This window comes from Tachypleus tridentatus, chromosome 8 (assembly GCF_004210375.1).
Source record: "Tachypleus tridentatus isolate NWPU-2018 chromosome 8, ASM421037v1, whole genome shotgun sequence".
Lineage (NCBI taxonomy): Eukaryota > Metazoa > Arthropoda > Merostomata > Xiphosura > Limulidae > Tachypleus > Tachypleus tridentatus.
The window spans coordinates 87,863,497-87,879,499 of NC_134832.1; the positions used below are offsets into that span (position 1 = coordinate 87,863,497).

Consider the following 16,003-nt stretch of genomic DNA (forward strand, 5'->3'; position numbering starts at 1 on the left):
TATTGCCTATAAAATTGAAGTAAGAGATAAAAATAAGTAAAATAAAATTGAATCATACTGGGGGATATTTTAAAAAACAGTATATTCATAGTTCAAGGTTACTTGAGATACTTACAAACCCCCTGGTCAATTTTGTTTGGCCCCAGTTTTTGAAATGACTTTTAAACTTTTAGTTGTAGGGATTATTTAAAAGATGGCATATTATAATGAATAAAATAGAGTATATAACTTAATGTAACACTAAAATTATGTTCCATACATGCATTTTAAGATGTAAATTTGAATCTTCAGGTAATGTATATGCTTGCTGTCTCTTCCTTAGGTTGCAGAACGAGCACTGTATTACTGGAATAATGAATACATCATGAGTTTAATTAGTGATAATGCTAGTGATATTCTTCCCATCATGTTTCCTGCTTTGTACAGGAATTCAAAGTCACACTGGAACAAGTAAGGAATGGTTTCTATGTGTGTGTGTGTGCATGTACACACTAGTGGCTAACATTTCTAACACATAACATGTTAACCTTTTATTACAAAAGTGTGTATTGTGGTTCCTCATATGAATTTCTGATCAGAAATTGTGATATTTACACAGATTTCAGTTGTAAGACTTTCATTATACCATGGTATTACATCAATGCTCATACTGTCAACAAATGCAAGTAATATCAGACGTTTTTGATAGTGCAGAAAAGTGTGCTTTAATTTAAAGATTCCAATCAATCACAGACATGTTCTTAATAATTCTGCTGTATCTGAACGAAAAAGTGATTCTGGATTAGATTTAAATCAACATGTGATATCACAAACATATTTTTACTGCAGGCATTATATTTAAACAGAAATGTGGTTAATTTAAAGATATTTATAAGTTTATCACTATCATAGACATACTATGGATGTTTGAACAGACAATTGAACTGTAGTTTAGAGATGTCAAACGATATAAGATTATCACAATCACACACATTCTTATTGATAGTGCAATATATGAACAGAAAAATTGGTCAACTTTAGAAAACTATGTAACAAAGTGTTACATATTCTTATTGATGGTGCACTGTTTGAAATGTGGACTCTTAGAGATTTCAGTGAATGTATTGGGTTGTCACATACATATTCTTATTTTATTGGTGATAATAGGTAGGCAAACAATGATTTATAAACAAAAGAATGAAATTATGTTACTGGTGGAATGTACTACATATTTTGAAAGAACATTGTCCTGTCTTCTTCAGGTATGTTATGATGAAACATACACAATATTCCACCATCAGAAAAATTTGTCCTTATGTCTATTATTTATTGTTTGTGTACCTATTGTTATATTAGCATTAAGCGCTTCCTTACTCAAGTATGTATTGATGGTGTTTAAGTAGAAAAGTGAACTTTAGTTTAACATTTCCAGTCAATCTGTCATGATATAAAAACAAGCTTTTTATCAACTGCCTTATTTGTACATACAATGAGCTTCAACTTTAACCTTTGACCACATAAAATCTAATGTTTGAAAGTATGCAATATGCAAGATATTGGGTTTTTTTTTATTAATATCAGTCTCCAATAATATGCTGTTGTGTGAGATAGATAATAAAATACATAATAAAGGCTACAACTGCTCTAACAGGTTGATTGATCTCTTTCATTCTATTATTAAATGTTGACTTAAAGTTAAACATTTATAAATGTCAGTTTTCATTTCAGTGCAAAGTAAGTGTTTGAAATTTGAGAAATATTTTAAATGTTTCCTTTTTTTGTATTTATTCTTAACCTGAAGAAAATAATAGAACCTACCTGATCTAAAAATTAATTCTCTCCCTATGGACTTGGTCAGTTCAACCTAAAATTGACTTTAAATTGATCTTTATAGTTTCCATACTGTAACTTCTAATATGTTTTGTGTATCTTCATGAAATTTCACAAGTTTTTAGTAAGTATTAAAAGCCTTTTGTGAACAAAAATTTTATGAAGTATTTTTACTAAACATTTCCACATGAATATGTGAAGTTAGTGTTGACTTTTCTGAGTGCATAGTGATTTTCATGTTGAGATTAAAAATACTTTTCTTTATCTGAAACATCTCAAATTTTATTTGTTTAATTTATGAAATCTCCTAAATAAATTTCAAAATTTTTAAATATAGAACTTTGAGTTTTAACTGTTATTTTCTCAACCATAACTGTATACGAGGTTGGTCAGTTTGACCTAACCTTGTGAGCACCAAATAAAATTTAAATGAACCTAAATTACTCTTTTTTTTTTCTTTTTTTTTCTTTTTAGAAAGATTTGAATTTGTAACATGAAACTGTATTTGTTTATCCTAAACAGCTTTAAATTCATAACAGTATACATCATTTTCTGTTTGAATTATATTGATTTATTTCTCTTTGAACTGTTTAACTACTATTCCTACCACTCAATTTGAAAATCATTTGGTGAACATGTAGTTGACATTACCCTATCAAATTACATAACACACTGGCTACTCATGAGTTGCTCGCAAGAATACCATATGAAAATGTTTTATTATTATTATATATTTTAACTAATCTAATTTTATATAACCTAAAAAGTTCCTAATTTTTCTATTTCAGGTAGTTTTGTAGTAATATATGAAGAATACACACAAAAACAAGAAATATAGCACTTATGTGGGTTGATTTTTTTACTATCAGCTCTTACTACTGCACTTAAACTTTTTTATTTAAATAATGCATAAAAGAACACAAAATAACATGCAAAAAGCAGTCAGTGTCTTATCATAAACTATGATAGTGGTTCATAATAGGGATCACAAGGAATTTCACAAAACTTAATAGCACCTTAAATAGTAAAGATTCAGTTCAAACAACATTTAAATCTTTACCATTGGTTGGTATAAGATGTATGTATGTAAAAATACAAAAAGTGCATGTTAGACTGAGAAGGAAAAGAGAAATGACCCATTTGTAACTTATGATTATTCTATTGCCATCCTACAAATGGCTTGGTATATTGCACCCAAACCTTTTGTTGAATGTTAAATAAGGTACTGCTGAAAGATGTATGGAAAGACAATGTTTCTTTTATATTTAACATTAGCTAAAAAAGCCTCAGCTTCTACTCTAAACAATGTTGTTGTTACTCTTGAAGTTAGCTTTCTTACTTTGCCTTTTAATGATGACCTATTTAGACAATAAGTAAGTGAAGTAATTTTTGTGAAATGTCTTTAAAAAATCAAACTGGTTTGCGAAATTGTTTGGAATTTGGCAAGAATTTTTTGAAGGTATTTAGTTTCAGAAAAATAAAGTATGTAACTTTCGTCTGCTGTTTTTAATAAAAATTTATTTTATTTAGTTAATTGCAATCTGATTCTGAATAGGTCACTTGCAAAGTGATTTTTGTATGAAGTATAAAAATACTTAGCTTACAGGTTTTACAGTTCATTTGCATAATCTGTAGAACACTATAACTGAATTTCAGAAGTTTTTAATATAAATGTTTATATTTTAGTTTGTTTTCTCTACCATGTTATTAACTGTAAGTATTAACATTAATGTGCAGTCCAATGAAATGTTTAAGGTCAAGAAATAAAACTATGTACACATCTTTAACTCTTCCCTTAATAATCTTAAGATATCTTCATTGGGATATATGTGTAGTTTCATGTTTATACTTTTTCACTTAGTTTACTTTTAATGCTTTATTTTTCTTTCCAGTTCTTTATTTTTTATGGTTTATGATGAACTGTCACCTGATGTCTGTAGACTTGTACAAAGATATTATCTGCTGTTTCTCCTTAACCAACAGCAAATATGGCTTCTGCACATCTTTCTTTTCTGAGCCCTCCCCAGTGAGAGGATATGTAAACCTAGCAGAAATTATTAAACCTCTCAGTAGTTTTAAATTGCAAATACTACATGATTAATTGAAACATAAAAGTCCTGAATACAGTTTAACTGTCTCTCTAAGTACAGTATATTTAGGTACAAAACCAATATGAGTGCTATAGTTGTTCCAGCAGACAACAATACTACATGCAGTTACATGTATTTCACGATGGCATGTGAACACCAATTTCAAATTAAGTATTGGTGGATAACAGCAAATTATACAAGATAGGAATGGAACCTTTCAGGGGGTTAGCAAAATGTACTATTTTGTTATGTAAGCAGTCAAAAGACACATTTTGTAATGATATACACACTATGTTAGAAGTATTAAATCTATAAAGACTTTATTCTTACTTTATATCTTACCCTACAAGGGTTGATTTAGCAATAGTTTGTGGAGGAAAAGAGAGGAAATACCAGAAATATACAGGGATTCTGTAAACAAAAACTAAAAAAACTAGATATGCATTTCATATGTTTTAGAGGTTATTCAAAAGCAATATTTAAGCTGTAGGATAAACAAACATATTTGTATTTCTTATGTAAGAATCATCTTCACTCCAACTTGTGAAAATGATGTCAACAATTCACAGACATATCTTGACCATAACCACTCCTGTAACACAGTGTTCATTTCAGGATAAAACTATATACAGTAAAACCTGTTTAAGGTGGAATTGTATGGGACAAAGTAAAATTTCTGGCTTAGACAGTGAGCATGTATTTCCTTAATTATATATTATTTTTAAGCAGAACGTTATACTTGCTTGACTCAAGGGAAGTGAGACGTTTGTGAATAAACTTTATACTTTTTATGCAATAGTTATTAGAATAAGAACAAAAAATACATTGGAAATATACCTAAGTACAAAAAACTTAAATTTATTTGAATAAAGTGTCCAATTTCAGCTGTTTCGTTTTTTTAATGAGCTTTCTTATGCAATTAAAAGAGAAGGCCAATTCTTCAGCTTTTCATTAAGTTCATTTTTCCCCATCATTTTTGCATACAATTTGATAGTGTTAAGATAACACTTGCAATGAAGTAGGAATTTCCATTTCCTCACTATCTTCTGAATCTCTAACAGTTACCATCTTGTGATTCTATAACAGATTTTAAATCAATTTCAGCAGTTCCAAAAACTTTCCATGTTTTATGCATTTGATTGAATGACTTAAAATACAATTGCATCTAACACATCAATTTTCATGGTCATTTCAGATCCTCTCTTACAGTCGTCCATGTTTGCAATAATATGCTGAAGCATCAGTGTTCTGTATTTCAATTTTATGCACCATATAATTCCATTATCCTAGTGGCTGTAGAACTGATGTTGTACATGGAGGTAGAAAGACTAAACAAACATTTGAAAGTTGAACTTTTGGGTGACATTATAAAGTTGCATTATCTAGGAAAAGTAGAATATTTCTGTTTTCTTGTTCCATTTTTTGTTTAATTTAACTGCAAAAATAATGACTGCAGAAAAAAAGAACAGAATATATTTAATAAAAAACATTTAGTTAGGTTCTAATCCTACTTGCTGATAGATGAGGTAGGTGAAAGATAGTTTTCCATCCACATTATGCAGGTTCTGTTATATAGAGATCCTTTTATAAGAGAAATCTAAAGCAGATAATGCTGCAGAATTTTGTACATGTTTCCAGCTTAGACAGGTTTTACTGTATAATTTAATGGAATTACATTTTGATTTTATTTATTTACCCAAAGTAAAATCAAATTTAGCCAGCACTGTGCTGAGGTAGAACCATTTACATTTTTATTTGATGGTGCAATTACTTTTTATCTAAACAGAAAATTTTAACTTGTTTTAAAGTGGCAGAAACAAGATAAATTTTTTGGGAATCTAAGATTGGTAACTGTTTTTGTATTTTTAATAAAAATAATTTTGTTTTTAGTAGAAAAGGGGAGAGAAGTAAAATCAAATTCTTAGTTTGTGAGTCATAGCTTTCAAAAATTGAAGGAGAATTGTGTAAATTACTATTTTTAGACATAGAAGATTAAAACTGGTAACTGAGCAAGATAAAGACTATCAAGTGACAGATCCATTCATGAACACAGTTAAGAAAATAAATCATAAAATAATTCTGTTTAATAAAATATCAAGCATCATAATTAGAACCTTCAAAAATTAAGTAGCATAAAAAGTATTTTTATCTGGGCTCTGTCAAATACAGATACAGAAAATAAGATAATAAATTTCATTAGTCCTTATTTCTGTTGTCAGAACCATCCATGGGCTAATCTACAATGCTCTCAAGTTATTCATGGAGAAAAACCAGATGCTGTTTGACAAATGTGTGCAGAGATATAAGCAAGGGCGACAAAAGTAAGTATTGGACTTTTGTATGTGAACTGAAACACTGTTTGTTATTTTTCTGTATCAGAAACATCCATGGCCTGATATTCAACGCTCTGAAGTCGTTTTTGGAGATGAACGAAAGTCTGTTTGATGAGTGCACACAACATTATAAACAGGAGAGGCAAAAGTAAGTTTTGCTTCAAGCCTCTGTCTGCTCATTCTATGTCTCTCTCTCTCTCTCTCTCTCTCTTCGCTTCTTAGTGAACTTTGTTAATCAAGAACATTGTAATTTTTCTTTTCTTCATTGTCATCATAGGGTTTGGCTTTCTGTATTCTGGATTTATGCATGTTTGAAAGATTTAGTTTGAAAGTTTTAACTTGTTGCAGTATAAACAAGTGTTCATCTTGTAAATGAAAACACCTTATTACATTTGAGACTTTACTGTAATATTTCAAACATATTAAATGACCAAGATATCCTACAAATGTAATAAAAATGAAATATATTAACACTGAGATACTGCCTAATGTGTCATGAACATTGCTGAAAACAAATACATCATTAAAGTAAAATGAGATATCATAAACATAGCATTAAAAGTACTAGATAGCAAAGACAAGGAATATTTGCAACAGATATATTGAATGAAAAGTACTAGCTTGCAGAAATATATAATATGCATAGAGCACAATATTAGTGACATTGAAAAGAGTGATATATCACGTGCTGAAAATGAAATATTTACATGGGATGAACACTATCTATGATAGCAGAAGCATATTATGGATGCTACTAGACAAAAGATAAGTGAAATGAAAACCATCTGAAACCATAGAGATATGGAACAGACATGTTAGAGACAGCTGAGACTTGAGATGAACACTCTCCAGAGTGTTCCATGACCTGAGGCAGTAGAAACATAGGATGAATGCTTGCAAGAAACAGTATGAGCAAGTGATAAACATTTTCAATTGAGGAAGTTGTGATCTTAACACTACCAAGAAGAGAGAGAGAGGTGCCAGATTAACACCACCAAAGACAGTAAAGACATGGCATAACAGTGCAATAGACAGCAGAGATGAGAGAGACATGACTTGATTATAGTTATGGATTTCATACTTTATATGCTAAAATAGAAAATATATGGTGTGACTACTCATCAAGAACAGGAGGAATGTGGTTTAAATACTTTAGGATAATGCTGCAAGATACTACCAGATAAAGGAAACATGGGCTAGTGAGTATCAGAAACAAGACATGATATTGACTTTATTAGAGACAAAGACATAATGAATGCTTCCAGTAATGACAAAAACATGTTATATATGCTTACAAAAACAGTAAAGACAAGGCATGAGCACTACCATAATAGCTATACTGCTAGAGAGAATGATATAATATAAAAAGTGAGGATTCATTAATACTACTAGATTTGCAAATTTCTACAAAATATTAAGGACAATGACTAGTCAACAAAATTGAAAACAAAACCACAGTAAAGACTGTCTATTTAGACTAGAAAATGAGCATTTTAACAAAACTAATGGGACAGTGCACAAGTATTTAATTTAGGCTTTCAGAAAGTTTGTTTTCCAGTAGTATACCATATTTTTTAGCAAACAAAGAACAAAATATTGTTAAAGTCTGATCTTTTTTGTGTATAGTATGAATATATTTAATAATTTAAAACCAATACATTGAACCTATAAGATCTGTTCAAGTATATATTTTGAAAGTGGCCCTACTGCAATTTCTGTGAAAGTAGCATATAAAACCTACATCTCTTGAACCACCCTGAACCATATATACAAGCAGGACTTTGCAATAAAGGATGATTTATTCATGGTAATGGTAAATGAAAGTATGATAGTTTAAATATTTCTTGGGAAAACATTAACTATTTTGGTTCCAAATATATTGCAATTTTGTCAATTGGTTCAAATAAAGAAATTGGATGTTTGATGAAGAAATTAGATAGAAACCTGAAAATGTATGGGTTTTTTTTCTAGTCACTGAATCTATGAAACCTATATTCTCATGTTACAATCTATTTTAAAAATGGACTGAAAGGCCTGAAAATATGAAAAAACAGACTAGTTATGAAACACTTTGAGATAGCAATAAGTCATTAACACTTTAACAACAACAACAACTTGTCAATATTGCCAGACAATGAGCTGCACTGCCAAACAGTTTTAGTTAACAAAGTTTACCATTATTAAAACATTGTTTTGTTTATGCCATTGATTGAGACAGTCATAAGGGATCAAAAATGCCAGACAGTGACCAATTATTAATGTTCCCTGAGACAAAGCTGCAACAATATACAATCAGTAATAGTTACCAGTAATGGCAGAGACAGTGATTAGTCCAACTATAATAGAGCCAATAACATTTCATTGGTTTTGCTGAAAAGTGATTAGTCTATACATTGTCTGATGCAAGGATTTGTAAACATTGCTGTGTATTGTGACTAAATGCCAAAAACTAACAAGTCTCTAATAATTCATCAGTATTACCCAAAGTAGTGACTTATTATAAATCCTTCCTGGTACAGTAATAATTTATACATTGAAAAAAAAAGTGACTAATTATCAAAACATACTTTGTATATTAAGTATCACTACCGAGATTATTTTCTAGTCATAATTTTGTCAGAGGCAGTAATTTCTCTTCATTATTAACCAATAGTGATAAGTCACAAATCTTGCCAAACAGGTATTAGTTACTTACATACTTACATTGCCAGAACCAAGAATTAACTATATTGCTGATCTAAATGACATAAAATAAGTGACTATGACTACCAGACAATGGCATTATCAGAAAATTCAACATTCCCATCAATAATAACTAGTCTCTAACATTGTTAGTGATAGTAAATAGTTACCAACTCTCCCAGAAACATTGACTGTTCATCAGAACTGCCAAAATGTAGTAACTGTGACCGCAAACAACACGAGACAGTAACAAGTCAAACTGAGAAAGTAACAAGTCATGGATATTTTTAGGACAAGCTTTTTTCTGTTGAAAGATGATTTAACATTATTACTAATATGTAATGCTAATAAAGTGTTATAAGTTTTATATATTTTAGTTTCTTTTATAGTGAACTATCAAGAACAGTTATTCTCCAGTGCTGTGATAATTAACAGTACACTAATGTTAAAAGTACAAAGATTTAATTAGTTAGTTTAAAAAGTTTGTTACATAAAAAGAAGGACCACTTAATTATGTTGTGTGTTTTTCTCTGTGGTTAGTTTTGAGCATGGATTAATTCTTTTTGACACAGAAGGGTTGTCTAGTTATTTTATTAAACTTTTCATGTACTTAGGTTTGAGTACAGCCAACTTCTGTTATATAATCATTGCCTGGACATTTATGTCTTTTTTGTGTTCATTAAGGTAGTATTTTGTGTAAATTATTGTGTATTTGTTCAGATGTTAGTTTTGAATATATGTTTTTCTCACTGAACAGACTAAGATTGCTGGTTTCATTTACTTATTCAAGGAGTAAATTTTAAATATAGTTCACTTCCATCAGACAGTACAGAGTTGTCTAGTCATGTTACTTGTATGATCAAGTGGCCATTTTTTTAATATGGATGACTTCCAGTTAGACTACAGTTGTTTGATATTTTGTTTATTTGCCTAAGCATTTGGTTTGTAAATATTTGTTTTGAACACAGACACACACCATACATTTTGCATTAAAGGGTTTTATAGTTGTATTGTTTACTCTTGAACAGTTAATTTTCAATACAAACTATTGTGGGAACACTTATCAGATTAGGGTTTGTCTGTTTTTTGTATCCAAAACAGTTCACTAAATATGTGTTAAAAAACAGTTTTGTATACAGATGGCTTCTACATACAATAGTTGACATTGATTAACTGCTCATTTTACTTGAATTTTCAATCTCTGATATTTTAACAAGGTGAATTAAAACAGGTAAAGGTAATTCATTATATTTGTTCTTTCTTAAGCATGTCATTTTGAACATGTGAAGTTCACATCTAAAACATTGTTTTGCAGGCCGTATTGCATATAATTTAGAGAAACGTCGGTGGTTTTTATTTTTCTTGTTTGCTTTTCAACGTATATTTTTCAGTGAGAAACAAAGAATTAAGGAAAGAGAAGAGGCCTGGGCTAAAATAGAAATCTTAGCCTCAAATAACCCAAAGGTTGGTTTAGTTTTCTGTTGTATATATGTTTATAGGCTCTGATCTTTCTGTAAATGTTTCTGTAAGTTAAATATTTGTTATACATATTCTTTTTCTAAAGACTATGGATTTAGTCTACTATTGAATATTTCTAGAGCTGAAAGTTAAATATTTTTATCTCTGGTTTACACACTTAGGCAATATGAGGGAATGTATTCAAGAAAACAAATTACCTCATTGATCGAATAAATCATGTCTTTGGTCCTAATTTATGGGACATGGGATGGCCACTGTGGTAACATTTTATTTTTTTCCACAAAATGTTTCATTGCTTCAATTTTTAATTTCAAACCTCTTGCTTCCAGATGGTGCTCTGTGTACTGAGCTGAAAGTTAAACCCACTATTAGTTGCTTTTATGTCATTTTTAAACACTCAAAATTCTAGTGTAATAAAAAAAAAACTGTTGGCTATGATCTATATATTCTTAATTCAGGGCTTAAATTCCTTGAAGATCTGTGACTTTTATCATGAGATCCTGGAAAAGTATTTAAAATTCTAACTTCAGTACTTCCATATCCCTAATTTTGTTAATGACAAACCATACAATCTCTACTAAAAGTTGACTTGGCAACACTGATCTGTAACAATTTTTGAACTGTTTATCTCTTTCTTCATAGTGAACAGTTACCATGTGACTGTTGTTGCATTTGTACTGTTAGCATAAAATAATCATGAAAATCTAATATCATAAAATTGTTGATAGGATAAAGAACATGAACATTTTAAAATTATTCTAATTCCATATTCAGTATAAGCTGTTTGAAAATAATAAGGTTTGTAGCTTAAGTTATGATTCAAATAGTAAGAATATAAAATAGAATATAAAGTATCATAAACCTAACCAATGTGCATAAAATCAAATATTGATATTAACTTAAACATGAGCTTGTACATGTCAGTTATATTTAAACAGTTAACTTTTAATTTCAAAAGAAAATATTTCAATAAATTCTCAATCTTTACTTCTCTGTGTCATGTGAAACCTCCTCTACATTATGATTTCTCCTGATTTAGTTTGTGTAACTTATTAGTATTGCAGCTACTCTAAGTTATGTATATAGAAATTGCAAATAATTCCAAGATCCAATATGCACTTTCAGTGTCCTCACTTCTCCATTTAATGAGATACCAATAAAATTTTCAAACTCAGAAGACCTACTCAATTATCCTTAACTTTTAAAGTAGTTTTCAAAACCATATTACCTTATTAGACTTACATGCTTATCTTCAGTTCCAAGCTTATGATGGTCTCTTTGAAGTTGATGGCAATAGATGTTAGACTAAAGGTCTTGATTTTTGGATGTATTAATAAGCAAAGTTGTCACTCAGAATTGTAAAAGAAGATAGAGAAAATCTTAACAAAGCTTAGCTTGCTGGGAAACAAGTTCAGAATTTCTTGCCACATTATTGTTTATACATTTATTGATGTTTGCCAAGATATTTTGATGTAATATTTTTGCTACACTAGAAATCGGGTTTCAATACCCATAGTTGACAGTGCACAAATAATTCATTGTGTAGTTTTCTGTTTAATTACAAACTGCCAAATATGAATGTTACTAAAACAAGATTTTGGTTGTCATGGATATAGTTTTTAATTTATTTAATATATTAACTTTCAAGAAAAAATGTCTTGAACAATAGTTGTGTTAATCTTCATAAAGTAAATAATTCAATCAAATAACTTAGTTTTCAAAATAGATTTGAAGGTGGCTTAACTAGATTATGAAAATTTTTATTATAAGTATGACATTTCTGCAAGATTGTCATTTTCAGGTAAAAGTAGTTTAAAGATACACATGAATCTATATACAGTAATGGAACAGAGGTCATATGGCTGGAGATTGCTTCACATCTTAGTACAGTCATGATGGTCCCTGGGGTGTTGGTTTAAGGTGGGGCTGTTTTGTTTAAATAGCTTCTTATATTTTCAATTTGTTGATGTTTGGCTCTTGTTTAAAAATCAGTGTTTTGTGTGTGTGTGTGTGTGTGTGTGTGTGTGTGTTAGTTTTTGAAGTTGCAATATTGGTAAACATTTCTGGATTTTTATTATGTGTGGTGACTCTGATTTGCAGTTTTCTTGTGGGTTTTCTGATTCAGAATTTTGGACAGTTATTGCATGTTGGTGTAATTTTTTTCAAATTGTAGATGCATTTTATCTCGTTACTTGTGAGATTATTGGTATTCGGGTTACAGGTTTAGTTAACTGAATTAATAGTTTTGTCAGAAAATTCTTTAAGTTCAAGATAGTTTATGAGAACTTCAAGAAACTTGTTGTAATTATCTATCATGAAACAGGTGACCAGAGCTTTAGAATTCTTCTCATTGTTGGTTGCTGTATAAGGTGGAGATAATATTTTGATCTTTTGTGTAGTACATCACTAGTATTCTAGATAAGTTGTTTAGGTTGGTCTTTAACTCTAGGCAGTGAACTGTCTTATGGCTGATAGCAAAGTTGAGGTCTTTGCACAGAAGTTGTAATTCATTGATATTTAGTGGTCAGTCTGATCTGTTGATAACAAGATTAGGTTGTGCCCCATTGTTATGTCACCTTTTGTGTTGTAGTTTTCTCGGTTGTTCCACTTTTTTTGCTGTGTACAGATATTTTCTCTTGATTTATTACAGAGTTTGTTTACAGCGAAAGTAAATAAAATGAACCTGTTTTTCATTTACTTAATGAAACAATAGTTGAGCCATCTAATAGTAGTAGTTATGGAAATGCTACCATAGTTTTGTTAAAGTTTATTGCCAGTGATCATTTTATGTTCTCACCAAATTTAAAGTTAAGAAACATAGAATATGGAGAGTTAAGATGTGTAAGCTTAAACAACATTTGTGAAACATTTGGACAGTGGAAAGATATTAACAAAAGAGGAACTTATCAAAAACTGGAAGCACCTGGAATGAAAGGAGAGACTTTAACTCCAGTTGATGAGGAAGATATACTTCAGATAACTAAACCGGAAAATCAAGCAAGTGAGGTTAGATACTTACCAGTATTTTTTTTTTATTATTATTTTATACTCTGCATTGTTTGAATATAAATCACAGAATATTTAAATAGAGGGATTTTAATATCCACCTGAAATGGTAACCTTAAGCCAAAAAAGTTACTAAATTTACTTGCCCACCCAGAGGAAGCACATTCCTATACTTTTTTGGATAACCTTATTGTGAATGTTAACATTTTATGTTTGGTGTATGAAAATGTCTTGGTATGAAGATATTGCAAGCTTTACTTCTATGTTTATGGTGTTAAAAACTGAAATATACAAAGTTAGGTCTTCTATGGAAGATATAATTATCTAAAAAAAAAAAGTTTTTAGAAAATTAGTTAGTGAAAAGACAACTGATTATTTTTGTCCCATGTCTCTGATTCTCCTCTCAAGAAATATACTTTTACTTTGAAATTAAATATTCCACTTTAAGTTTATTATGTTTATCAAAACACAAGAACAGAAAAGTGTATATTACACACTACTATACATTTCCTGAAATGATGCTACACCTCTGCAAAAAGTAAGCAATTTTCCCTGCACATCTGTCTTAGAAATGTGTATGCCACTACCTTTTAGTGAACTCACATCTAATCTTATGGGATTTCTCAGGAATTGTGCTACTGCATAGTGATATTATTATGCAGCAAAATCCTTCTGATAATGAGAGGGCAATATACTAACTCTCTTTATGCATTTGCACTCTTGAGTTTTCACTTTTTTTATCAAGCAATGAACACTACAGAAGTTTTTCTTTTTTCAATTTAATGAGATTTGCAAAGTTTTTAAGGAACTTAATTACTCTTTTTTTTTTTCTCTTCCTACAAACTATAAACTTACAAGATCATGAAATATTTGGTAGTACTTGTGTAAACAAACAATTTCCTCACACAGATTATACATCTACAATGGTTTCTGGAGGCACATTGACCAGGGATGATGTAACAGTTATTGTACGTAAAGTAATGGGTTCTCATATACAACCCACTTCAACTCCTGTGTCTTCAGGCGTTCCTTCCCCGTATTTTGATAGGAAAGAATGGGAATATTGAATTTAATTATTTCCTCCTCCTGGTTTTGTTTTGGAAACTTCTCCATCTGTTGAAGAGAAATCTCAAACTTTCTTGCACTATCAGGATTAGTACCACAGGAATGTACCATTCTTATTCTTTCCCTTGTGTCATAGGCTCTTCTTCATAATCCCTAACCCTAATGAGTTTTTTTTGTTTTACCTCTCTCCTGGCATTGGTGTTCATGCTGATTCCTTACTGTCATCCTTCTCATTTATTTCATTCTTACATTTTGGGTTAGTTGTTCTAAATTCCTCTTTCTCATTTCTCAAAATTTGCAATCTCTTGTCTGTTAGATGGTGCTGACTCTTAGGTATCAGTTTTATTCTCTAGTGTCCAGTATTCCTGTCTTCTAATCCTCACTACCATTATTTCTCTAGAGCATTTTTGGGACAATTTTTCTTTGCTTACATTCTCCACTATAATCCTTTCTACTTATACCCTCTTTTTGTTCACTTGGCTTTATTATTTCTGGGACTAGTTGGGTAAGGATACTTTCCTTTCCCAGGTTTGAATTATTTCGTACAATATCTTTTCTTAGAAAGCTGGTCACCATTAGTAGCTCATCAGCACTTCCAAATCTGTTTTCCCTCCCACAAAGTATCTTATGTGAGAATTTTTCCAACTCTATGCTCAAGCTTCTCCCTTCTGCTTTCAAGTTATGGTACCACTGGTCACCGAGATTCATTCCTCTCCTACTCACGCTGTACAAGAGATTCTATCACTTATGGGAAGTAGGGCTTCACTGGAACCAATTAACCATTTGGTTCAAACATATTTGCATCTCCTTTAGTGCTTGCTCCTTGTGCCTCCAGTGAAAACCACCTTTAATTTCAGTGGTTCACCTGCACCCTCTTCTACTCAAAAATAATTTTTGATGGCTGGATTCATCCAATAATGCCATTGTACTTCCATTACATCATCCATCCAAATCAGACTGACACCTTTTCAACAATGCTTACCTCTGGTTAGGGATCATTTCTGAAAGACAGTCTCACATTGAACACATTGACCCAGTTTTTTTTTCTCCTTAGTTATGTGCTCTAACTTCTGGCAATTCTTTGGTTATGTCCCCATTTCTTATTTCTTCTAGTGGATTGTTACTTATGACTCATTCTGATGACTTCATGGTTGTTTCCTATATCAACTGCCACAGGAGTAACCTGTCCAAGACGTATTGCTTTCAAACCTTGGAGCTTATTTAATGGGCCAGTTTTCAGTGGGTTTGACTCATCACCTGCTGTGCCCTAGGTGCCATGAATCTGGTTGAGGATTATATTCTACACACCATTGGGTGTGCCTCCTCTTGGAGACTCCATACATTAATGCCTTTGTCAATCCCTACATTCTGGTCTCCTGATCTCCATTCCTCAGCCCTGATTCTCAATGCTTTCAACCAGACTGGTCTCATCTTTCCCTTTTGCATACCCATTTGTCCATCATTTACCTTGGTCCATGGCCTTGATTTATGACAATCCTTGTCATGTTCTCTTGGAGGCACCTCTCTGACTGGCTCAAC

General features: G+C 30.9%; 1 protein-coding gene across 5 annotated transcripts in view; it reads left to right on the forward strand.

Annotated features, from left to right (window-relative positions):
* Positions 1 to 16,003, forward strand: part of LOC143222871 (serine/threonine-protein phosphatase 2A 56 kDa regulatory subunit gamma isoform-like) — a 105,174-nt gene that overhangs the window by 77,058 nt on the left and 12,113 nt on the right. For 4 of the 5 annotated variants that reach the window (XM_076449990.1, XM_076449991.1, XM_076449992.1 and 1 more), the window contains 4 exons: positions 323 to 450; positions 6,279 to 6,380; positions 10,306 to 10,378; positions 13,271 to 13,399. In XM_076449990.1, coding sequence (XP_076306105.1) covers positions 323 to 450; positions 6,279 to 6,380; positions 10,306 to 10,378; positions 13,271 to 13,399 — 432 coding nt within the window. Of the gene's footprint in view, positions 1 to 322; positions 451 to 6,118; positions 6,221 to 6,278; positions 6,381 to 10,305; positions 10,379 to 13,270; positions 13,400 to 16,003 lie in introns of all 5 variants that reach the window. The other variant, XM_076449988.1, reaches the window with a different exon arrangement.